Raw genomic sequence first — 26734 nt, forward strand, 5'->3', positions numbered from 1 at the left:
AGCTAGGAATGAATTTCTGGTGAAACACTGTTGCCTAAAATGAAGTGACAGAAGAGTGTTATCATCACCTCATCCTCCTCATGGGAGTAGCTGCTAGAGTCCTGTAGGCTGCTTAGATTTCACTGAACGATAAAGAAGAAAAAAAAAACACAAATTTTTGCTTGTAGGGGACTTGTTCGTCCAAGGAACTGTCATTTGAAGACCTACCAGTGTCTTTAAACTGCACGTTTATCTGATTAGAGATCATCTACCTCTACTATTCAAGAGTTGAATATAATGGGGTATGAAACTAAGACTTCAGGCCAGGACTGACAACACAGAAAAAAAGTATTTCACAGGGCTGATATTAACTAGCTCTCACCTGGCTCCTCTGTCCAAATTCCCTTTTTCCCTTTGTAGGAGTAGTCTTCCAGCTTCCGAACTCGTACCAGGCTAGCTGCAAGCTGACTGTGCTCAAGGGGAGCTTGCCAGGGCATTCAGCGTTACTACTGGCTAAGAAGCGTCTGTGTGGTATAGGGGTGTCTGCTGTAGATGGGCCAATGTGCTGATAATCTTCTGTAGTTTGGCCTGGCACAGCAGATCTCAAATGCGTATGATTTTGAGACGATGCTATTAGGGCGCTGCTGCCCTGTTTCTACTCCCACAGTTGAAGACAGTTCCCTGAGGGGAGTGGGGGGTGGGAGGGGTAGAAGCTCAGCAGCTGTCAGAGAGAAGATGGCAGGAGGAAAACAAGATTGTATTGACATAGAAAGAAGGTGCAGAAAAATATGGTGCTAAAGGAAAGAAGGTACGAAAGCACAAGCCAAAAAGGGGGAAGGTGACAGGAAAAAAAAATAGAGAAGGGAAAAGGAACGGAAGTCTTACCTTTGAGATACACTCTTTCGTATAACTGGGCATGTTAATTCAAGTAGCTTGGCAGACAGCCATTGGCTCTGCGTTATTTGGGATCGGTATTGATGGCAGCTGGTTGCTGCTGATGGAATGACTCACATTTTTGCATCTCCTTCCTTTTATGGCCATTAATGATTCACATTTGATGTGGGCTGCTGAGTTACACCACACCACGTTCCATCTGTATTTGGGCTCAGGAAGTCACTTTCAAGCTTTGCTCCTCAGATAACTGTATCATCTCTATCATGACTCTCAAAGAGAAGCTGAAAACCTGGACTGGGAGCAAGCACCCTATGGGGTGTTAAGGAAAAGAAACATTCACTTATTCCTTCCCTCAGGTCTCCAACAGCTTCTCTTTGAGACAGGAAGATACACTCATGCAGAGCAGGCAGAACAAATATACTGCTGCTCCTACCAGGTATATCTGTCCCCCTTCCTTCCCATTAATCAAAGTTTTATTGATCCTAGCAGATATTCTTGTTAATTTGGGATATGTGTATGTGAAATTTTGTTTGTTTGTCTAGGTGTTATCAACTAGAGATGAACCAAAATCTTACCACCTGCAACCCTGAATTTTGACAGTTCATATATAATGAGTGCAGCACTGTCAGCCTGGCTCAGAGCCTGCAAAATTAAAGCCATATAGAAATTTTAGGCAAAGAAACACTCTGCTTGTTGTATCCCTAACAATAAACACAAGCTTTCCCTTGTTTTGTTGCTATTGCTTTGAGATGGCAGGCTGAGCCTTGGTCAAGTTCTTGGGGGACGAATATCTATCACAAAGTTTAGAACCCCAGGAAACATACACTATTGATAGGTCTACCACCAAAACCAAGTGTAACTGGGACACAGACTAAAATATTTTCAGCCCCATTATATGATTGTTAGAGCTAGGAGAAATTAATATGGCAGTACAGAGGAAACCCATGTAGAAATGATACTGAGCATCTACTTTCTTAGCTCCTGGCAAGCTACAAAGATCTGAATGTGTGTTATGTACAGGAGAAGAAAATCTGTTAGAACTAGGACAGTATAATAGCAAAAGAGACGGTAAGAGCAGAGACCCAAAGTAATACCAGAACAAAGCGAAGGCCTCAGGTAGATCAGAGGCTACTGGGAAGCTCCATCTTAGGTACAGCAGGACACTATACAGGAGGTACACTGTTCAGGAGGCCGTGTGGGCTATTTCTCCTGAGCATGCTCATAGCATCTGTTGCCAGCGTGTTGACAGTGAGCTTGGGATTCAATTTAGAAAATGGAAGTGAAAAAAAAAAAAAATGCAAGGTTCTAACCCAACATAAACTCCAGTCGCTTCTATGAGCGTATCTATTGAAGTGAGAGATGCAAGCAGAGCACAAGCAGCCAGACTTAATGCATTGGGCTCAGGTAGGAGGGAAACCCAGGAAGGAGAGAGCAGGCTGGTGCCATTATGATGACCAAAGATAGGAACCTATGAAGCCATGGATGGTACAAAACCATAGTGGGGTGGTGTTGTGATCAGAGGCTGGTCCAAAGGTACAGTAACCCATGCCGCAAGGCAAGCTCTGGGATGATGAGTAAAGACAGGACTAAAGAAGGGCTGAGAGGGAGCAGAAAATAGTGCTGACCAAGGCTGTAGTCCTACAGGCTAGGACCACTAGTAATAGCAGAAAGGAATGCCTGGGATTGCTTCATGTACTTCGCAGTGGACAAACCAGCAATCAGTCTTGTCTTCATTTGGTTACTCATCAGTTTGGCCAGGCTTATCAGGTCCTTGGTCCTCAAAGGGTCTGGCTGCTGTCAGACCAGCTGTAAGGGTAATAGCTCAAACACAGCCTGACGCACTGACACACAGCCATCACGTGAACTGAGAGCATACATACCTCAAAGAAAGATAACAGCTCATAGACAGCTAGATAGACCTTATGAGACAGACTGTCTGGAGTAGATGATTCATAAAGAGATTGCTTATAATGCCATAAGCTTTACTGTTCTGTGTTGACCTCTGATAGCAGCCATTATAAGCTGAATAGAGCAAATAAACCATAAAATACAGTGTCTCCATTTGGAGAGTGCTTCAGGTAGGAACTGGCCACTATGAGAGTTTCCTTGCAGTAACACCACGGTTTCTGTGAAAGTAATATGCTGTTTTTCTTACTCTCTTTTTGACCTAGGGGACATTATTTTGATGGTGTCACCTGTGGTATCTCCTCATGCATATGGTAATGTGATTTTGGTCTGTACTCATCGGGGTTTTCTTCTGCAAGGAATCAGACAGCTGCAGCTTTCACCCAAGCAAGCCATTGTGCTGAGCATGACAACAAGTCAGGTACTGGTCAGAACATACAGCTCAGTTGTATGCTTTGGGTTACCATTTCTGAAACTATTATACTGTGGGTTTATGGATGTGCGAGCTGACACACTCCTGTAGTGAGTGTCCTTGAGTGTTCTTCTCCATTCTCTCTTTACTAGCTAGCCAGCACTTGTGTTCCTTGTATTCCTACGAGTGGTGCTCTTGTTGCTTTCAGTACTGATGTTTTTTCTTTAGTAGGAAAATCCCACTAGGCCTAAGCCTCTCACTGAGACTAATGCATGATCAGGCTTTCTTCTACGAAGTAAACATGAATTTTACCATTGATCTCAAAATAAGCTAGAGCAGGCAGTAACCTCATAAACCAAAATAACAATCTCTGGCCTGTAAACCTGTATTCAAGAGAATGGTCTTCATCTACCAGACTAATGTGTGATTATGTACTTTGCTGTCCCTCTGGGTCTGCTTGTGGCCTTTCAGAATGAAGTCCCCTAGCATAATGCATTCAGATGGCTTGCGAGAAGAGCTTTCCTATTGTCAAAAATGAAGTGTTTTTTTTCTTTCTCTCAAGGTCTGTTAACATGATGATAGATTTATTTGAGTTAGAGTGCAGTTGGCATTTTGACATGTCAGCCTAAAGAAACAAATAATCATAAATGCAAGATTTCAGTCAAACTCACCTGTACAAGAAGACAAGTTCTGCATTTCTTACAAAATAAATCAGCCAGGAATCCTATGACAGTTTGTCTTATAAAGAGCTGGACCCCTTCCTTTAAATTTTCATGCTTGGAGTTGTTTCCTGTGTCAATCAAGAAATGCATAATTTTGCAAACTAAACTGTACACAAAGCCCCTCTTTTCTGCTTGTTCTCTAATCAAGCATGAGGAAGAACACTTTCCCTGCTCATAATATTTTATAGAATAAAAGTAGCTCCTATTTATGGAATATTATAGTAAAAATAGCCAAATATTTGGAGCATGCTCCTAAATGGCCATTTCAGAAGTTCAGGAACTATTGCTTTAATGTGTTCTTTGGTGCTGTTTCAGAACCTAGGGCTCAAGATCATTATTGCATGAGTGACTTAGGATGGTACCACGAATTGGCTGCACTGTAATTGTTGTGGTTTTAGTCCAGCCCAGTAGTAGAGCAAAACATTTTATATTAAACCTTTTCCCTGATGTTTAAATTCCTTTGTGTCATGAACAGATGACGCATGAACAGCCAGTCACTGGAAGTTACTATGGCTCTGCTGGTGTGCTGTACCTTGATATGCCATTGTAACTTAACTATTTGCTTGAGCCCTACAGTGATTAAATCTGCATGTAGTTGTCTAATCTGGTCCTTGTTATTTCAGATTGCCGTATTTTGCCCTAGAAAGATTTCAAGTTCACCTGCAAACAGTTCTGCAAGAGGAGAGCTTTCTGCTGAGCCATGCACGCACAGTCTCATTTTGTTGCTGAGAAAGGAGAATGCTAGTCACCATATTCCTGCGCTGGTAAAAGGTAATGCTTTCACTTAACAACCTCAGAAAACAAGGCTTGCATTTCAGTTCATGCGAGCTAAAGATTAAAAGCCTAACCAAATCTGTTACATTGCAGGAAAGATTTATTGAGAATATCAGGAATTTATAGTGAATTTATAGTTGTGCTATATGTATCTCCAAGCCCGCTTGTAAATCAGCCACTGCTATGTTTCCTACATAGTAGATTGATCTTTGTCAGTTGTATGATCTTTAGCACTGAAGTCCTTTTGACTTAGAATCATAGAATAATTCATGTTGGAGGGAGCAACAGAAGGTTGGTCACCCAATGGCCTGCTCAACACAACATCAGCAGTGAATTCAGACCAGAATGCTCAGGGCTTTTTCCAGTCAGGTCTTGAGAATCTGCAAGGACAGAAATTCCCCCATCTCTCTGGGCCCCTCTTCCAATGCTTGCTTATGCTCACAGGGATCTGTTTTTCCCTTATGTCAAGCTGGAACCTCTTCTGTTTGAATTCCTGACCCTTGTCTCTGGACTTCCCACTGTACGCCTTCATAATGGTCCTAGATTCATCTTATCAATAACCTTCTCAGGTATTCTTATTGCCCAGAGAAGTGTGCTACCAAAACTACATGGGTGTCACTGAGCCTGAGGATAGCACCTGATCCTATCAACCTCAGCCTTGAGTTCTGCGTACTTTTGATTTCCAAGCATCTGAACTGCAACTCATTTTATATGCAGGGACTGCCAAAGAACAGACAAGTAGCTGCCCCAAATCTTCTTAGACGAATCAGACTCTGTTCCGATGCTCTCGTTCAGGAAGAGAGTTTAGTTTTCTTAAGGATAAGCTGGTCTCTAGGGAAAATCACAAACAACGACAGGGATCAGTGCAGAACAGAGAACCCTGCCCTGCCTGCTTCCTCCTGGTCGGGCAATGGGCAAGTTGCCTGTAGCAGGAGAGTCTGTTCCTGTGTCTGTTTTCCTGCAACCTGCCCTTTAGTCACCACCACTGGGAGAAGTGGGTCAGTGTAGCCTGGACAGTCCCCAGCACAGTGGTTTGACCCCTCCATTAACACCACAGCAGCTAGTTCCTGATGGAGGCTTTCATCCACTGCCTGATTGCCCCTTCTAATCCATGGATAATGGAATGGAACATTGAGAGGTTTGGGGGGGAAAAAATGACAATTTCAAAAAGTCCTCTGCTTTTTCTCCCAGGACTATCACAGTATGTTCTGAAAACATGTTCAGACACAGTGGATTAATCATGGCAGACTAATTACAGCACCGTGTCACCTGCTGCCTGTAGACCTAAGGGAAGTTGCTTATTAAAGAAAGACAGCATTTTTTTTTCCTCCTCTGAGTGCCAGATGATGTTTAAAGTGTTTGTTTTGCACTGCAAAATTTGCACTAGAAGTATCTATGCGGGCACTGGAACAAAGGATAGTCTGGAAAGGTCAAGTGTTTTCCCTCATTGTAGAGAACTGTTTTTTTCCCTTTGTAGAGAGATTTTGCAAGTGCCTCTTTTCTGAGGCAATAAAGGAAGACATAAGTAATCCGGAAAGATAGCCTATTCCATATTCCAGAGCCCTGAAGAGGGGAAGCTGATGATATTGCCACATAAGCTTTGGCTTGGCCTCTGAGAAGTGTGGAACAGCACTAGGAATTGAGTAGTGTAGATACCATACTAAACAGTTTCATATTTTTAATCAGTGCCTCCTGAAAAGTAGTCACCCATTTGATGTCCAACCGTGTTCAATCTTCAAAGCAAAGAAAACTTAATCATTCCTACAACAGAAGAGAAAGATAGGTGTCTTTAGGTAACCTATTTCTGGCTTGAGAGTCAAAACACCAAAAATTTTTGACCAAGGTTTTCTTCACTAAGTTTGACCAGACAGCATATAATACTCTTGGATTACAGAGTCATTTAAGTTGGAAAAGACCTCTAAGATCATCTAGTCCAACCTTTAACTTAGCACTGCCAAGTCCACCGTTAAGCCATGTCACTAAGCTCTATATTGACAGTTTTTTTTCATGACCTCCAGGGATGAGCAACCTTGTCAAGTGGAAGGTGTCCCTGCCCATGGCAGGGGGCTTGGAACTAGATGATATTTAAGGTCCCTTTGAAACCAAACCATTCTATGATGGTGACTCAGCTACTTCCCTTGGCAGCCTGTTCTAATACTTCACAACCCTTTCAGTGAGAAATTTTTTTCCTAATATACAACTTAAACATCCCCTAGCACAACTTAAGGCCATTTCCTCTTGTCTTACCACTTGGTGTTTGGTAGAAGAGCCCAATTGCCACCTTGCTACAGCCTGCTTTATGGTAATTGTAGAGAGCAATAAGGTCTCCCCTGAGCCTCCTTTTCTCCAGGCTAAACAACCCCAGTTCCTTCAGCTGCTCCTTATAAGACTTGTTCTCTAGAACCTTCACCAGCTTCATTGCCCCTCTTTGGACGTGTTTCAGCACCTTGATGTCCTTCTTGTAGTGAGGGGCCCAAAACTGAGCATAGTATTTGAGGTGTGGCCTCACCAGAGCTGAGCACAGAGGTACATTCACTTCCCTGGTCCAGCTGGCTACACTATTTCTGAAACAAGCCAGGCTGTAGCCTTGCATGGGCTTGTGTTGCCCCAAGTGCAGGACCCAGCACTTGGCCTTGTTGAACCTCATACAGTTGTCCTTGTCCCATCGGTCCAGACTCTTCAGATCCCTCTTCAGAGCCCTCCCACCCTCGAGCAGATCAACACTCGTGCCTATCTTGGTGTTGTCTGCAAACTTACTGAGGGTGCTCTTGATCCCCTCATCCAGATCATTGATAAAGATATTGAAGAGAACTGGCCCCAGTACTGAGCCCTGGGGGATACCACTAGTAACCAGCCCCCAGCTGTGGATTTGACTCCATTCAACATAACTTTTTGGGCCCAGCCACCCAGCCACTTTTTAACTCAGTGAAGCGTACACCTGTCCAGGCCTTGAGCGGCCAGTTTCTCCAGGAGAATGCTGTTGGAAACAAAGTCAAGGACTTTGCTGAAATCTAGGTAGACAACATCCACAGCTTTTTTCTCACCCACTGAGCATGTCCCCTTGTCGTAGAAGGATATCAGGTTCATCAAGCAGGATCTGCCTTTCATAAACCCATGCCCATGGCCCTGATCACCTGGTTGCCCTGTAAGTGCCATATGATGGCACTCAAGATAATCTGCTCCATGAGCTTCCCCAGCACCTAAGTCAGACTGACAGGTCTGTGGTTTCACGGATCCTCCATTTTAGAGCATGTTATAGAATCATAAAATCAGAGTGTGGTTTGGGTTGGAAGGGACCTTAAAGATCATCCAGTTCTAATCCCCCTGCCATGGGCAGGCACACCTCCCACCAGGCCAGGCTGCCCAAAGCCCCATCCAGCCTGGCCCTGAACACTGCCAGGGACAGGGCATCTACAGCTGCTCTGGGCAACCTGTTCCAGTGCCTCAGCACCCCCATAGTGAAGAATTTCTTCCTAGTATCTAACCTAAATCTACCCTCTTTTAGTTAAACGCCATTGCCCCTTGTCCTGTCACTATATTCCCTGATAAAGAATCCTCTTCCAGCTTTCTTGTAGGCCCCCTTTAGGAGCTAGAGGAAAGTTTCGGTTATTCATACCGTCTGAATTTCAAAAAGCAGATAGGCAATTTGCAGTGGTGCAAGTTCAAATCTGTGTCACTGCCACATTTGGCATCTAAGGTTTGTCATCAATGTCTAGTGCTAATAATCTAGTTTCCATTCTACAGTGCAGTAAATTGTTGACAGGCTTGTACAGTGTAAATCAATCAAACATATGCAAAGTAATTGTAAAAATAACAAACCTTCAAAAACGTCTGAAGCGTTATTGCAGAACACAACCAATTGTTGTGAAGCTGTACTGTATGCCAGTACCTGTAAGTGAATATGAGCAGGGGGAGAGGCGATGACGGAATTGCATTTCATATCTCTTTGGTGAGCTCAGCACGACCCACACTGATGTCTCTGTAATGGTTCTGTGGTCAGATGAATGAAAATATTTGATAAGCGTGTTTTCATGTCAGACTGCACCACAGAGTTATGTATTCCTCATGCACTCTTTGTTCTGTGCACAGGACTGATGAATGAACTGGCAAAGCAAGGGCTCCGTAGTGACAGGCAGAGCAACCTGCCTGCCGCTGCTGGGCTGGATCCCTCTGTGTGCTTTCATGTGGCTCCTTACACCGAGACCTTGCTGCAGGCGCTGGGTAGGTCAAGACTAGGGGGAATGCATTGTTCTGTCTCTTATAAGGTCCGACATCTTTATTAGAGGATTTTCCTGAACAAGAACGTTATGAGTATGCTTGTTGTCTACAATAATTTGTTCAGTGTTCTGTTGTCCTTCAATTATAGTAACTCTCAGTGGATGTCTTCTGCCACTGGGTAATGAATGTGAGGATCAATAGAAAAGTGATATGGAAGTAACTTTAAAGTAGATTACAATATATGTGGAAAAATAAATTATTTACAATTAAATATGACCTGACAACAACCAATTAAGCCTTAAAGCTACCATAAGTAAAAGAATAGTATCCAATCAATAAGTATTTACAGACATAGTTTCAAAGATAAGTCAAAATATTAAAATGAGAAAAATTGCTCATTTAGCATGTAAAACTAGAATTTGCTGAAGTGATAAATGTTAGCAGCTGTAGTTTCTTGTGTAGGTGCAGAGAAGGCACTTTTTCATTTTACTTTACTCAGATGTTCTTAATTTTAGTTTATACAGTTGAATTTACTTCAGTAACTCATTCATTCAAAGCTGGGAAATTGATAAGACTTGGAAAAGCAAGTAAACTTGTCTTCTCCTACAAATCCGTGACTCAGACGGATGGGAGAGTCTTTAAGTTCTATACAGCTCTATACTAGTTCTATACAGTTGGAGGTCACAGCAATCAGAAGTTTATTTTGATAACTGCAGGTAATGTTTTCTTATGTATTCAGCGATAAATATAGTTTTATTTAACTGATTAAATTATTTTAAATATCGGATATCAGGATTTGTAATTGAAGTCTATCGCTTTCCAAAACCAAATCTTAAGGAAATATAATTAAATGTATGTCATTCACTAATTTCTAGCATTATGACATGTTAAAGTGTGGGAATAACTAAGTACATGGATATTCATCTATAGAATTGCTTAAATAATAATGTAGTTGAAACAGTATAAAATCAAACACAGATTTCTGCAGGGTATTTTGCAGGCTATGCTGCAGACCATGGACATATGCATAATATGATAACAGGCCCCTATTTAGTCTTCAGTTGTATGCTGTGTGATCTCCTAGAACACAAAGTGAAGTATCAATTTAATGTGAAGGTAGTCCTTAGTTATCAATCTGAAACTGATGTCTTAAATAATTTAGGTATAGATCTATCAATTCTGCTTAACAGTGTGAATAAGGATATCAAAATTAGGATTTAATATATCTGCTTTACATGCCAAAAGCAATTCCAGTTAAGGAGTGCAACTGATTAGTAAGGATTTGCTGTGATACTGCTCCTCAAGTATGCTTCTTTTTTTGGCCATGCTGAGCTGCAGCATCATGGTGAGGCATTGGCCTTTGTTTGCCCAATAGAGAATTAGTCAATTCCTTCACGCTAAAAAAAGAGTGGATGTTTGTTTCTGGGCAGTAACTACGTCTGTTTTGATGATTCTCTTGGGCAGGAGGAAACCTCAGTGCAGTGCCAGGCCCCTGTAACATTCCTCTGGATCTTTTCTGCAATCAAATATATGCCTCTGAACCTGAAATGGAGCAGGTTGTCATGCTGACACTGATCGGAGTGGATGCTATGAAGAGTGCTGGAGAGCTTCTTTGCCAGATCCTTCTTCCTGGGAGCAGTAACCAGTCTCAGAATGCAGGTGACCACAGCTGTGGGGGAGGACTGCAAACGTCAGTCAGGAAAGTCTAGCCTGTCAGCTATTTTTGTGATAGCCAGAACATTATGAATAATGTGGTGAATGGGGCCTCAGGAAGGACCAGTTTCTTTGTTTACCTGCCTGAAGTGCTAAAGAATTTATCACGGCTAGTTAGTCATGGGCAAGGCCACTTTTCACATTACAAACAGGACATTGGCGTAAGTGGGCATCATTTTCTTCAGAGTGTCAAAATAGTTCAAAGATGTGCGTAATCCAGAGTATTGTGTCTTTCCCTGTCTCCTAAGTATTGGGAGATAATGCAGCTGTGTAAGGGAGTCGCAGTGACAGGAATTCAGAAGTCACAAATTCTATTCCTGGTCCATTGACATTCTTTGTGATCAGAAGCAAGACACCGCACCTCTTCATGCTTCATTTCCTCGTGCACACAGGAAGAATAATGACGCTGTCCCCCACATTAAATGCTTACAAATGCATGCATGAAGAGTGCTGTGAAGTGCTAAGCAGGATGATTTTATATAATTTCATGATGCAGATTTTATTGGAGTTCAATAATACAGGCACTATGCTAATAAAGGGCAGAAGTCTGGCATCCTTCTTATTCTGATGTATCCTACTCTCTTGAAACAATACTATGGAGTGAGATCTGTATCATGGTAGGCAAAGAGAAGGTTCTAGCTGACAGAAACTTCCAGCAACATGCAGTCATGAATTGAGCCCCTAAATATCTTATGTTGGAAGTAAGACTACTTTACAAATAATGTTTAAATTACTTTAGAGACAAGTCAACATTAAATTGTAGCTTATTATGGTAATGAATATAGCTTAAAATGGAATGTTATAAGAGGTGGTAAAGGATCTATAATTATGGATTATGTTGTGTCAAAGCACTTAGCTATCAGTCTATTCTTGGTATTTCCCTTTCAACTCCTCTCCATTTGCTGTGTTCTCTAATCAAATCATGGCAGTTATTCTTTCTGGCTCCCTGTTGATTTCCCAGATAGCCCATTTATTGTTTTCACTGTAATGTAATTTTCTAGCATTTGTATCTTGTTTTTGTTTTGTTTTTTTACCCCAGTATATTTCTATATCTGCATTATAGTCCATTTTGGATGCAGCCGGGACTGAAGTCAAAGCAACTTTGGAACTTTAGTTTAGTTAAAAAATAATAATAATTTAGAACACTTCTCTCCAGTATAAAACATAGCTTCTAGGAAACACATGCTGTCAACTGATACTAAATGTATTTCCTTTCACTTGCAGAAGAACCTGATTCAGGGTTTGAACTTCTAGGTCTCAAATGGTTGCCCTATCTCACTCGATGTCAGGCAAGAGAAATAACCCCTTTTGAGGTTGGAGATACTTCCTGGCAAAGAAGCCTTGATAGACTCATGTCAAACCCAGTCCTTGTGTGTGCGTTACGGCGGATCAATGCCTTCAAAGTTCTTGCAGATGCGCTGAAAAGATTAACACAGCACAGGGAGGAGCTAAGCAAAAGTGGCAGTGCTCTACAGAGAGTAATGGCCTTGACCCCAGAGATGACGTTCAGACAAGCCATCCTCTTCTTCACAGAGAAGGATTTTGTAACTAGTAAGCCATATTTTACCGTTTATAATGTTCTCGGGTATAGGGTGTTTGGGAATTCATTGCACTTGGATAAAGGAATCCATTTCTACCTGTTTTTCTACGGCACAGAAAAACATAATAATCTGGGGTTAAGTTCTTCACTTGGCTGAACGACCAGTGATATTAAATTACCAGGAGCCAGTTGAGGTCATCTACAAGTTTGCCTATCTATTGTGGCTATGTATGGCCTGGTTCCCCTTCTGAAGATTTCAAGGTACTCCATAAATACTAACTAGATGTCACAACAGGTAGCAGGACCAGTAAATAATATTCTATGCACTTTGCCTCTGTATGTAAGAGCAACTGGGAAATGGAGGCCAAGATCTGTCCCGCCTGTATGTAGGCGTGTAATTGCTATGCCTGACTCCTTGAGGCTAGATGCCCTGAGCTTGCCCTAGACTCAGGGAGGTGAAGGTACTACCAATCTGCAAGAGATGAAGAAAACAGTTTTTCTTGAGAATTTCTTTTCATCCTGGAGCAGGATGAACAGTTCACGAGGAATGGAGACCTTTGTTGTCAAGACTTCTCAGACTTCAATGATATATGCTTGCATTGATCTTTCAGCATAGTAAACCTGCTAGTTTCTTCCTGCAGCAAGGAATGTATAGCCACACCTCTTTAAATTAAATCATTGTGTGGACTGAGGTGTTACTCATTTTGGATGCTTTGGACCGCCACAGTATGAGCTCCCACTGTTTTCTTCTAATGTGAAATATGTTAGCATGTCACCTAAGCTCTTGGGGAAGCCTGACTCTTTACACCTAAAGATAAATAGTTCCAAGCCTGATGATTTCTGATAGTTCAGGCACATAGATAAATCAGGATAGTGGAAACACTCCGTATCAATGGAGAAGGAGGGGTGAAGTTCCATACGTGCGTTCATGCTTTGTAGTTTTAGCTCTTCCCCTATCTTTTCATGGGGAAGAAAGGTTCTTTGTTGTCAACACCAAGTTAGATGCTTGTTTCAAACATGCTGTGCTTATGTAGTGCAGAATAACAAACTGGCTTTACTGAATACAAAGAAGAAAATGTGGTGGTGTCAGGAAAAAGATACTCATTCTAGTCTCACATAAGTTAGGTCTGACAGTGATCTGTGTGTTTTGTGTGAGTTTGGAGAGCAAGAAGAGGTCTTCAAAAAACAAGGCAGCAGACATCCCAAATTACTGCGTGAAACTGCAAGACTGCATGCATTGCTGTCCTTCGTTGGGGTTATCTTGAGACCAGAAGGCAGGATAACAGAAATGCAGAACTGAAATCAGTTTGTTGAGGGAGGTTGTGATCACAATGTCAGCTTTTCCCACCTAAGCCATTGTTGACAACAAAGGAGCACAGACACATCTTTTAACTGTGACTTCAGCATCCTCCACTCTCTCTTATATAAGGTCATTACATTTTTCCTCCTGTTGTGAGAGGAGTGGAGGGGTCTTCATTCTACGGAACAGCTCTTCAGCTGTCATTTGCCCTGTTAAATAAAATTACCTTCCTCAACCCCTGACTCCCCAGTGAAGGTCCTCCATCTGTAAAAGCACATTTCCTTCCTTTTACAGATGCAGAATACCGCCCTGCTACAAAATACCTGCCACCACCTGGCAAGAAATCCAGGGCTGAAGGTAAGATCAAAAGTATGCACCAGATGCCTCTTGAATAAAAATATTTTTTACTCTTAAAATAGATTCCAGAAAAAATAACTCTACATCCTCTACGTTGGAGTCATCAAAACGGGATTAGTAAACCCGTGGTTAGACATTGTAATCCTGGCCAATTAGGAAGAAAAGGTCTGATAAGTCTACTTGGTACTGGGGGAAGGTGGTATTATTGTCATGATCACCTTTATTCTGCACAGTTCTTCTCTGCATGCCTGGACAACCTGTCTGGTTCTGCTGTGGAATGTAGGCTGGAAGAGTAATTAATCCCAGCTCTTTAGTAGTACTTCTCAGCTGTAGGTCTTGAAGAATATGCATTTCATTGTTTTACAGCAAGGGTAATTGAAGCCTAGAGAGGTGAAATGTGTTGGTCACCATTTCCCAATAAGTGAGTGACAGAGATCAGAGCAGAATGCTCATTTCCTAAGTCTCAGCCAGGGGCTCTGCTCATCGCATTACATTGCCATGCAGGTCACTAGGCACTTCACAGATGCTAGAAGTTTTTAGCTAACCCCCTAATACTAAAGGAAAAAAAGTGGTGTTTTGAGGATGGGAGATAAAAACTATGAGGCAAGGAGATGGTTTCACCTTATATGTTTGTTCTTATTATTTACAGCAAAATAAGAGAAATACATTTGGAAAGGGAAAAAAGTATCATTAAAATTAAAAAAAAAAAAAAAAAAACCTTCGGCTAGATAACCTTCCAGATATGTTGCTCTGGGAAATAGAAATGCATGGACTTCAGACAGTATTCAGACAGTAATAAATATTGATGACAGTAAAAAATGATGATGATTTTGTTTTGACAAACAGATTTTAGTTTTCTGCTATTTACCTTGTATGTCTCTTTGGTTAAACTTGCCAATGAAGATCACTGGAAAAGGAAGTCCTTTAACAGTCTGCAAGTTTCTCCTCATTGCACCCTCATCCTAGCTAACTTCTCAATTCACACATGCCTTGAGGTGTCGTAAATTTTCCTCACCTCTCTAGGTCACTGCAGGTTTTACATTAGACTGAAGGAAAAACATTTTTATATGGACTTTTGTTGTAAGGCCTAACTCGCTCATACCAGGCTCCTTTTACACTGCTTTGCTCTTATGAGGAACCACTGAAGTAACCATTCCTGGCTGTTTGGGGAATGTCACTGAGGTTTCATCAGCAGAGCTGGGGAGAGGACTGAACCACAGATCAGTGCTGCCTAGGTGTGTAGTCAGAATACACAGCCCTTCTTTGCTTGTGGGGCAGGGAAGGAGGGAAAGAGAAACAGGTCTGATTTTCATGGCAGCTTCCAACTTGACTGTGAAATAGTGGCAGCATGAAGTTGGCTTAAAACTGTTTTAGCTGCTCCCTGAAATGGTGACTAAGAAAGAACCTACACAGAAAATATAAATGAAAATCAACACAACTTAGTATTTGTGGTCCTTTTCAGCATATGCTATTGGGCTGTCTGGAGAAGTGAAAAGTACTACATCTCCCAGGGTGTCCCAGTACAACTGAATTCCCAACCATGTCTGAAATCAAGCTACGCATGTGCCAGGGTCGCATTTTAAAATGTGTGTCATAGCAGTGTTGGTTGCATTATGCAGAGATGGTGGCGCTGTTCTCAAATTACTGTCCCAGAACATACACACTTATTAATCAGATCTATCTGCTTATCTCATTTATCAGAAAAGAGCCAGAGATGCCGTGAAGAATCACTATTTACCTACTTGCAAACAGGTGAGAGAAGAACAAATTGGAAAATGTGGCTTCATAAGGCCTTTGTGGACCTAACTCATGTAGATGTACCAGCAAAAAATAAGTGAAAAGATTTTCTTTTTTCTTAGGCTTGAATACTGGCAGTGATATACATTCTCTTGTCTAAACATGTCAGGAAATCTGATATTTGCTTGTCTTGAGTTTACACTTACTTTAACATGCTCATATCTTACGTATATAAATAGTATATAAAAGAGATCCAGCGCTGTGGTTCTGTTACACTATGAAATGAAAACCCATAGGGGAGGAGGGTGGCCCGATCACGGGCTATAGGAAAGGATCTAAAAATATTATGGTGCTGAAAAATGTAACAAGAACTGGGAAACTTGGGCAAACCCAGAAAGGCCACTAAACAGCCAGAACTGTTGAAATCCGGCATGTCTGAGGGCTGCCAAGCAGGCCTTTGTGGTAATTCATGATCAACAGAGACTGTTCCGTTGATAAACAGCAGTATGTTATCAAATGTTGTCACTTAACAGTCACCAGGGAGAGAAAACCAACTCTAGGTGGCAAAGTGTCCCACCTTGGTTTAGACACTTGCCTTTGACCAGAGCAAGAAGGCAAAGTGAGAGAAGACAAATCCCCTCCTGAAGTGTCTAAAGTACATAAATATGCAGCATGTAGTGATTCACACACCACAAGAATGAGAATATTTGCCCAGAAACATAGCAGATGGTGAGTAAAACGTCTTGAGGACAATGAACGTTTATGTAACTGTATACAGTTGAGATTGCCGTTCTGTGTGAGAGCAGCTGAGTGGATCCGAACGGCTTGCTTCTGCACTTGCAGGCTGTTGCTATGGCATTTAAACCTTTTTGTTCAAGAAATATGTGCAAAAACCCAGCAGTTCCTTAATATGAGGGCTTTGTGCAGGAGAAGGGTTAAGTTTCCATATCAAATGGAGGCAGCATTCCTGCCTTTTATTTTTGATGCCATATTTCTCTGTCACTGAATCAGCAAAATGCCTCTTGCCAATTGAAAATAACAGTATGCATCAAATTATATGCAGCATGGTTGATGCTTCGTTGCATCGACATCTGTATAATTAGGAATGGGGTGTATAGGAAATATAAAATGACATTTTATGTACACAAACAGATAATCACGGATCAATTTTAGCAGTCTGCAGTACTGTTACCTCATGCTTCATGCTAATTGACATGGTTAGGCACCAGCAGTTAATGGGTCCTAGCTGACTGCTTCTGACACTACAGTTGCTAATAAATCTTCAAGGGGTGTTATTAGGATAAAATCTTAACTACAGTCCCATTAATAAAAAGCTTTAGATTTTAGACAGTGCTTTATATTAGTAGAACTAATGATTTGAAAATGCTGTCATTTAAAAATGTAATTTATGTATTTTCTGCCTTTTAAGACATTTTGTATTGTCAGATAGCAAAACTATCTTGGTCCGTTTTGTTCTGTTTCTGATAGCACACTGTGTGCTACACCTGGCTGGCAGCCCTGCTGGGGAAATATTGTCAGAAGCAAAAACTTTTTGCTGAAATCTCAATTTTAGTAAACACAATTCCATTCATAATAAGGCTTATAACATTAATTGGAACCTGTCATACTTGTTAGTGCCTCTTTGAAACATAGCTCTAACAGAGAGATACAGAGCTCTGAGAGATAAACTATGAGGAATAAGAATTTAATAGGTGCCTGAAGAATTTTATCGCATAATCATTACAATTCACGTGAAAAATGTAAAAGGAAATATTTTATCCTGCTCAAAACATTCAGCTATAATATAAAGGATGGAGTCTCATCCTACAGACCTGCCAGATAAACCTTTTGGACTTGTAGATACCGCAGATTTCCTGGAGAAAAAAAAAATCTACAAGCTCAGACTGTTGTAGCTAGCTTTTTTTCCTTTTTTAAAAATAAATATATGTGCACAGCTTTTTTATGGACTTGCTTGGTTCAAATTTCTATGAACTTCGTGCCAGCTTTTAGATAACCCTCTTCTAGAGATATCTGTCCTGGCTAGTAAAGAAATATTGCTGTATGTTTCGCCTCTCTTTTTAAGAGCAGCTTTGGGTTTGACTAGTGTGCTTTGTTACAGGAGCCCAGATCCTTTGCACAGTGCTGCTGATCAAACCTGGTGCCTGGAGCCATCGTCTTGCAAGGATCCTCCAAAAAATAGACCTAGAAAAATTCACTGTGGTTGCGATGAAACACGTACATCTGGAACCAGACATTGCCTTAGGACTCCTTTCTTCTGAAGTGAAACAGGTTTGTTACGAAACTGGCAGATCTACAGCTATGCTTAGGTTTAGAGTGGGAAAATATGTGAGCTAGTGAGTAATCCATTCCTGAAAGAGCAAAAACTCCCATCCGGGATTTCTTAGTTATTGTTAGAAGTGAGCTATATAGAACAATCATATCTGTACAATACCATGCACAAAGCAAGCTGACACGCTGACAGTTTCTTTTATCGTATGCCATAAAGAAGCAGACCTAGTTTCTCTAAAACAAAAGTTCAGAGGATATGGGCAATACAGACCTCCCAAGAATTTGTTTAATTGCTAATTTACAATGCTGACTCTTAACTACAAAACAGGTGTCCCCTTTTTCTTCCCCCACAGTCAATCCAGGTAGGGCACTTCAAGGAGTGTACTGCCCTCCCTGCCCGTGTGCCTGGTTTTCCATCCATGTGTTTAAACCAGGGAGCTGGAGAACATTCCTTGCACTGCCAGAGAATATATATATACCTCCTGAGCCCAGTAACAATATGGTATTACGTTACATCTATAGTTGAGTTTCTGTTCCAGAAGCGTGTGTGTAGTAGTCTATAAAAATGACCTGCAAAGAGAAAATTATTTTGCTGTCATTTCTACTGTCTAACAGACAATAAGGAGGGTTTTTAGACCTTGGGGCGTTAAGAGTTTTTGTTAGCTGAAAATAGGTTTGTTTCTGCTCTTTTATAGCATTAGAAATTCATTTTTTGCCCAACCTGAAATATTCTGAGATGATAGATGAGTGTAAAGATATTGTGAAAATCAGGAAATGGAAAGCTGAACATTTTCAAGGAGTTTATTTTTTTCCTTAAAAAGAAAAAAAACTTATTTGGTTGCTTTCCTGAAGACACTTAACCAATTAACTTTTACAGAGAACAAGCCTTTTTTGTGGATATTACTCTTGAGTTAAGTTGGAAGAGTTTAAAGCACATATCACAGGAATTCATAATAGTCTTCCAGAAGAAGATGGGAAATATCACAGGACAGTGTTCTGACATAACCACCTATCAGCAAAAAAATAATACTTTCTGCATAATAGCAAAGGAATGGGGCAAAAGCATCTGATATTTAAATATTTGCAGATCTTTGGTAAGAGGAGTATAGTGCCTATTAGAATTGCTGGGGAAGTACTTTCCAATAAAGTTTTTAATCATGTGATGAAACAATAATATTTAGTTGATCATCTGAAACAAAAGACGTTTAAAAAAATATCTAAATGTCTACCTTGGGAAGTAATGTAGATATTAGGGTAAATTTGAAGAGAATTTATTTCATGAAAATTTTCTCTTGTTTTTAAGAGTTCTCTAGCACACTGGAGCAGCTGTTGAGCATTGATTTAGTTTCCTTGAAGAGCTGGTGACTAATGAGCTTAAAAATTACAGAGTACTGGGGTTTTGTTCATGGAAAAAAGCATGTTCTGAAAGTGAGAAAACAGTGATAATAGACTGCCTTTGGCAAGGGGCAATGGGCAGTACAAAATGCTTTCTATTGTACAGGGGGTTCCTCCTCATTTTAGAACGTATCTAAAAGTCTTTTAGTCATGTGGACTGAAATGGCTTGGGCTCCCAAGACAAACAGGTAAGATTTTCAGAAAGCCCCAGCATGCTTCAGGGACTGGATTATTTTGAAAATCTGGCATGTAATTGTTACAATGGCAGGTGATGGGGGCAGAACTATTTTTCACAGCCGAATTTCATATAAGCATTTGAATCAGAGCAATGTTAATTGTAGATCTGTCTCTCAGTTTAGGGCACAACAGGATACAAGGCTGTTTTTAAAAAGAGTCTCTTAACTTGGAGGTAAATTGCTGAGATTGAGCATCTCGTGTTGAAGAGCTTGGAGCCAGTGTCAAACGCTTCTAGAAGTTCCAGGCTTTCTCTCTCTTCCTCACCCAGATTCTGATCCAAAATCCATCTCTAAAATAATCTCTAGAAACTCCCATGTGCTGTGCAATGTGCCAGTTTGGTTTATGTACATAGTACTTTGGTATCAAATCTGGGGTTTAGTCGCTGGTAGCAATACTGAGCATCTCCTTCCTCTTTCAAATGTATTATTTACGTGCGCATTTATGAATATCCTCAGCAACATGCTTTCAGCAACATGATTGCTTTTTCAACTAAAATACTAGCAGTCAGCTTCTTAGTAGCTTTTGGCCTTTGGACTACGATAAATAATGGGGTGGTCCACTGTTTGCTGAGATTGTCTAATCACAATAATGCTTTTTACCTGAAGGCTAATAATAATAATAAAAGCAAAGGTCAGCTAAACAGAGCTGATGCTGTCTTTTCAGCTTTTACCATGATCTAATAGTGTTGAAATTGTGAGAAGCAGCTGCTCCCAGAGGGAGTTCTGCCTGTTTTGATTGGTTTTCCTGTCTGCACTTACCCACTTACCCAGGATCCAGAACTGCAGAGACTCACAGTTGTAGCTGCTAGAGAGAAAGCCTGATTTTACAGTGGGAGCTGACCAATCTTTCAGGAATTTACCTGATATGGTTGCCAGTGGCAGCAGGTCACTGGACTCGGTAACTTGACTGCTTCCCTCCAGTCCTGTCGTGTGAGTCTAACGGTAGAGGCAGAAGGACAGTTTTGCTGTGTTTTAATCCTGTTAGTCCTCCAGAGCCAGCACACAGCTGGAACTTCCTCTCTGTGTGCATCAACAAAATTGCTCACTGAATTCGAGTCAGCTGCAAATGTGCAATCTCGCTGCAGCTGCTCGGGTATCAGCAAGGACATGGTTTGAAGATGGTGCTGAGGCAGGATGTAAATAAAAGCATCGTTTGCCTGGAAGGGTCTAGACCGGATACGAGGATGTATCAGAAGGAAAGAAGTCACCTTGACTCGCTGACACCATTGCTAGCGGTTAGAAAGAACACAGTCTTTAACCCCAAGCCTGCTCATAAGACAGGATACAGAAACAAAAGCGTTTGTTACATAAACTAAAAGCACTGTTCAGAAGCTCTGGAACAAAACAATTTCATTTTTTATGTTCTGTTTAACAGAAACTGTCTTTGAACGTTTTCTTTTGCAGATGTCTGACATGGAGTCAAATGAATGTTGATATGTTTTGTCCAGAGCTTTTGAAAGTTTTCATGGAGACGTCGTCATTGTTTTTCATCTCCGAAGGAGAAGTCTTGATGACCACTTGGAAAAGTGGATTATGTGCATGTTTTTTAAACTATCAAAAGTTTTCAAGCAAAAAGGGCTTATTTTGTATTATACAGAACTGAATTAACGTCAAAATTTTGCAGTATGCTATGACATGCTGAAACTCTTTATCCTAATCTAAACAGGGCATTCTAATCACAGCACGGCCTATGAAACTTCCCTGTATGTTTCTCATGCGCAGTCATGCAATGTGACTGCCATCCCAGAGTTTCCTTTGCCCTTTATTTCCATGGGATGGGTGGACTGACAAATATGACAACTTGTATCAAATCTCTTATCTAACTAACCAGCTTAAGAATGGGTCTGTCCCATGGATCATTTTGCATTTTCAAATATCAGGATTGAGCCAGTGATTTTCAGTTTGTAGCCTACTTAGAAATATAGTTTAGGAGGAATGTGAGTGTGAGAAGATTTGGGTCAAAGTTAGTGAATGGTTTCCTATGACAGAAAAACAAAAGAGGCCTTGAAGTATTTTATCTTCATATTTTTAAATGAAATGATAGGATTTTCCTTCGGAAATGTTTTATCTAGAGAACTGTCATTCTCTGGTGCTTTTAAAAGATTAAAAAAGAGAGGAATGAAAATCTTTAGGGGGCTGAATGATGTTATTCAGTTGACTCAAGCAAGAGTTTTTCCCTCTATGTTTTAATTTCTTCAAAAATTGAAGAAAAAAAAAGTAACCAACCATAGCTTGGTTCAGCCAATAAGCTGAAAATGTTGTTGTCTGTAAGCTGTAAAGAGCACACAGCAGTGCCCTGGAGTTGCTCAGCAGCGCTGGTGTTGCTGCACTTTGCCATTTGGAGGGCAGGGAGGCAGACCTGTGTGCTTCTGCCACTTTTTTAAGATGAAGGGAGCAGGAAGAGGCAGCTTGCAGCTGCTGTGGACACCCTGACCTCGCACTCAGTGGAAACATCTGCAACAAGCCTGGTTTTCCAAGGTTTTGCTTAATGAAAATAGTCAGCATGGCCTTGACGGCTCTGCTGCTCAGCCACCTTCTGCCCCAGGCGCTTGCTACCTTTCCCTGGGTTTCTCAGTCATTATGTCTGTCTCCAGCCAACAAATTGGTCTCTGGTTGCTGGTGCAGTGGCTGCTAGTTGTTTTTACCACTCATCCTGAGTTAAATAAAGATCCCAGGGTGTTGTGACCTGCACAGCTGTGTAACAAATATCTCTGCTCAGGGTGAACTGGCAATGCTTGTAAAAGAAACAAAGGTGGTGAAAATTGTCGTGGAGCACACAGTACATCAGTGGCAAAGCCAGGAGGGCAAGCCGTTTTCTTTCAGCCTAGTGCCCTGTCCTGAGCATCCTTGTTTTAAGCTCACTATTTTTGTGGTCCAGATCCTGACTAGTGCATGAAATTCTACCACCCTCTAGGAGAGGCTGGGCTCTAGCAGCAGGGTGTGTGTGTTGGGGCAGGGGGGTCCCTTTTGTGAAATCAAAGAAGAGTTCTGGTATTTGTAGTCTATCATCCTCTATAAGCAGAACTAAACATGGCTCCTTATCCCAGAACATTTATGACCTCCATGATATTGCTCATGTCTGTTGCTTCCCTATCTGTATGTCATGCTGAAGGTACTGTGAAAAGGGTATTTCACAAATCAACGGTTCAGTAGTGGGCAACTAAACAGCAGAGTAGCAGTTCATATTTGTATTTACCCACTAAAAATGAACTCCACCTCCAGCCTAGCATGTGCAGATTGTCAGAACAAGTCACAGCACAAGGCTTTTCTTTCTTTTAGAAACACAATTTTGTTTCCTTTCTTACTGAAGAATGTTAGGAAATTGATGCCAAAGCTGTTCGTATGTGTAAAAACTGCCATTGACTGATCCGTGAACCTGGGGACTAAAATCATGAGCTGCTTACAGCTACAAGACAAGCTCAGTGCTTAACTTTGTTTAGCTCCATGTGTACTCAGGGTGGGAACTAGACCTACTATTACCAGGTGATTGTCACAGCAGATACCAGCTCGGTGACTGTGGACTATGCTCTGGAAGCTCTGCTGGCAGAGGCCACTAGCACGCGTGTTGCAAAGAGGAGAGAAAGCAAAGAATAATGGCAGATCTGTTTGCTTCAAACAGAGATGGTTATAGCCAAAGGAAAAGCTGGGATGTATCCAGCACTCACCTGCACTGTTTATTATAATCTGTTTCCTCTCCATTATTTCTTTTCAGGATCCTGCTGTTTTAGAAGCTCATTGTACCTATCTTACCTCAGGCACTTCTCTCGTGCTTTGTCTTCAAAGACCAAATGCTGTGAAGAAGCTGATAGATTTACTGGGGCCAGAGGATCCTAAAGTGGCCCAAGCATTAGATCCATTCCTCTGGAGGGCTCAGTATGGCATCAGCACAGTCCAAAACGGATTTTATGGTAGGTTTTTGTAAAAGAAAAGTCTGAAGGCTCAGACATGCCAATAGAAAAAATGTTATGTATTGTTTCTCTCCTACATCGTCTCTACAGATCTGGCCTTAGTAGACAGGCCATTATTCCCTAGAAAGCTTTCATTCTTTTGTTGGTGGCGGAGCTGAGTATGTCTCAAGCTATGAAATATTCTCCCAGAAGATATATCAAAAAGCTGTCTTCTCAGAACAGCCCCAGATCTGTCTTCCTTCAGAAGAGATTTCCTTTGATCTCTTCACTGCTTGGTCATTTTGTTATTATCCCCAAGAATCCATCTGTCTTCTCTCTGCTTTTGAGTCCCCTCCTGATAACCTTACAAGCCACTGGCCAATTGCACCAGATTTCACAGAGGGTTTAAAGTCTCCAGGATAGTGAGTTTCTCTAGCTTCTCAAAACATTAATGACTGGGTAGAAAGAGGTGATCAAAAATTGCTCCCAATGAGGAATGGAGGTAAACTCAGCTGTTTTCCATTCTGAGAGGCTCTTGCCAGCTGGCACATCAGCAGAGGCATCCGAGCTAGTCAGCATCCTCAGTGTTCTGAACCAGCCACGGTTTCATCTGCCAGCCGCAGGTGGAAGAAACGGGAGGGAGCTAGGATGTTGCAGTATATATGTTGGGTGGGTGGGATAGAAGATAGCTGAGAGTATGGGTGAAGGATGGGAAAATGGGATGTATTGCTGGAGAGAGAACTAGGAAGAACTAAGTGTATTGTAGGAGGGGGTTCTGAGCCATTGTCACAAGGGGGGGTGGGGGAAGAACGTAATTCAAAAATTCCTAAGGAATCATTAGTTGAGTGCCCATGAGTAGTTTGTTTTTCTCAGTGTGGTGCTCTTTGTGCTGTATGTAGTTAAAGGAGTATATCAATAGTAAAATCAATAAACATAAACACAGGTGAACTAGCAGGGACTGAGCTATGCTTTCAGGTTCCACAAGAACTTTCCTGTCAAGATCCATTGGATTAACTGGCTCTTTTTATTGAATTCTGCACTGTCAGATCGCTCCCTCGTTTTCTCCATATCAAAGAGGAGAACTGGTAGTGAACAAGGTATCATAGAATCATTAAGGTTGGAAAAGACCTACAAGATCATCTGGTCTAACTGTCCCCCAACCACCAATATATCCACCACATATAGCTTGGGGAAGAGAATCGACCCCTTGATTTAGAATGTCTTTTTGTCAGATATGGTCATAATCCTTAGGACTAAGATAAATCAAGAGAGATCTCTTACCATGATTACTTACAGGATCTCATTTGTAGGAGTGACAGGAGAGCAGGGTTTACCTACACAAGAAATGGTCAGAGCTCTTCAGCCAGTACTTTTCCGTTATCAGCCCCTGCTTCTTTTGCTCATAAGATTAATGGATTGCCTTTCCATGTTGCCTTGAGAATGAGAACTCATCAGTCATGGGTAATATATACCCAAACTTGATGTACCCATGCTACGCTTAGAGCTTTCCTAGCGTAATTCTGTTAGTTTACATTAGCAAGAGAGCTGTGTGTTAGAGAAGCCCTCAGATATTTGCTTCAGGATTCCCTTCAGATCGCTGCTTCCTTCCAAGGCTGGGCTGGGCACAGAGCTGAACTGGCTGGCCAGCACCTGCCTGCTGAGACCAGACTGTGTATTAGTGTATTAGAGCCAGCTATATGGATGGCTCACAAAGCTGTAATTGCACACACTCAAGGAAAATTGTTGCAGCTGTAGTTTATGTACATGGCAACTCAAATTCAGGAATTTGATCCAGCTGCTATGCTAAGGAGGAGTCTGTCCATAAGGAAAGGTGTGTTCTTAACCCCTTGCACCTCCAAGAGTTTATCCTTCAAAAAGGGAGAAACATTTGCCTACGAGTAAAGCAGGAAGAGTTTAATCGTTGAACGAGTGATCACCTGGGGGACCGTGTAAAATACTTCTTTCCTAGGAGGGAATACCAGGTTTCCTCAGTTTTGCTCCAGCTGAGGAAGATCTCTAACCAATGCCATCTTACTGAATTGGAACAAACCCTCAGTGTTTCCTTTGGAAGTGACTAGGGAAATTAAGTAAGATGAAGACCGGCTTCCAGTGGTACAGTCAAACCAAGTAGTGCAGTTTTAGTGCTCTGAGACTCTGCTGCAGAGGTAAACCTGCATTCCTCCCATCTCCTCTGGGCCTTATGAAGTCACTGTCTAGTGCTTTTTCTTGAACCCAAGGAGCTCTGCGTGCGCATCTTATACAGTCTTATACCTTGAGCAAGGTGAGAGTAAAACGTTGCTATTCTGCTTTGAGAGCATGTGTCCCCTTTTTGTAATGGCATCAATGATTTAAACAAGAAAGATTTGACATAGAGGTACATAAAGGATACAGCATGACTTATACACTGGTGACTTACACAATCTCAGGATTGTAAACTATTGCATTAAGGACTCTGGCTACACAATGCCTTGAGTTATGAAGTTCCACACAGGACTGAGTGATCTAGGAGCAGCAAGGCACATTTTTTTTTGCAACATGTAGCCTGCAAAAATGGTAATATTTCAGAGGATATTTGCATTTTGTATATTTGTATCCCAGGAGTATGGATCTGTGCCAGCACATTGACAATCTATCTGAACTCCAGTTACATAGAAATAGCTTTTCCTTCTTAAACATTTTCCACCCACAAATCTCAAAACGTTCTGAGTAGTGGTTTATAACAGTGTTGCTTTATAGGGTAATATTCAAATGCTAAACTGGAGGGACCTCTCAAGTCCCTGAGTTGAGTAAATGCTATCACCTGCAGCCACATCATCGATTCACTTTCATAAGCATTCACCCAATTGGATGGTGGTTATAGAACTTCACAGCTCTGGTAGCTGGAAATCTTATTACACTTTCAAATTTAAACATAGTCATAAACAGTTTGTATCCATCTGTTATTGTGCCAATACCTGTACTTCAAGTAGTAGTGAGCTTCTCTGACCTTTTCACCTTGATGTATTTATCAGAAATCAGACTCCTTATTTTTTTATGTTGGATCTAACAACCCAAGGTCTTTTAGTTTTAACTCTTCAGATGGTTCTCCATTCCTTCTCTGATCCTTATGTTCATTCTTTGTACCTCTTCTAGTGTCAATCTGCTTTTTGTGACCACAGGTGAACAGAATACTATACTGCTATCAGTACTATCTCACACTAATTATAGAATCATAGAATCATTTAGGTTGGAAAAGACTTCCGAAAGATCTCCAACTGTTGTTGGACCGTAATGTTTTCTGTTGCCCTGTTGTACACCCACATCACCAGCATATTTGGGCTTACATTATTGTTATAAAGCACACTTGTTTTACTATCTAGTAACTCCTTCCCATTCA

The 26734-nt window shown here is 41.3% G+C and overlaps 1 protein-coding gene across 1 annotated transcript in view; it reads left to right on the forward strand.

The window, feature by feature from the left end:
- DNAAF8 (dynein axonemal assembly factor 8) overlaps nt 1–26734 on the forward strand; it is a 96563-nt gene that overhangs the window by 54894 nt on the left and 14935 nt on the right. The window contains exons 18-26 of the mRNA XM_035549110.1: nt 3045–3199; nt 4536–4683; nt 8776–8907; nt 10369–10563; nt 11842–12168; nt 13752–13814; nt 15516–15566; nt 17671–17840; nt 23184–23379. Coding sequence (XP_035405003.1) covers nt 3045–3199; nt 4536–4683; nt 8776–8907; nt 10369–10563; nt 11842–12168; nt 13752–13814; nt 15516–15566; nt 17671–17840; nt 23184–23379 — 1437 coding nt within the window. The remainder of the gene's footprint in view (nt 1–3044; nt 3200–4535; nt 4684–8775; nt 8908–10368; nt 10564–11841; nt 12169–13751; nt 13815–15515; nt 15567–17670; nt 17841–23183; nt 23380–26734) is intronic.

This window comes from Cygnus atratus, chromosome 15, assembly GCF_013377495.2.
Source record: "Cygnus atratus isolate AKBS03 ecotype Queensland, Australia chromosome 15, CAtr_DNAZoo_HiC_assembly, whole genome shotgun sequence".
NCBI classification, from domain to species: Eukaryota; Metazoa; Chordata; class Aves; order Anseriformes; family Anatidae; genus Cygnus; species Cygnus atratus.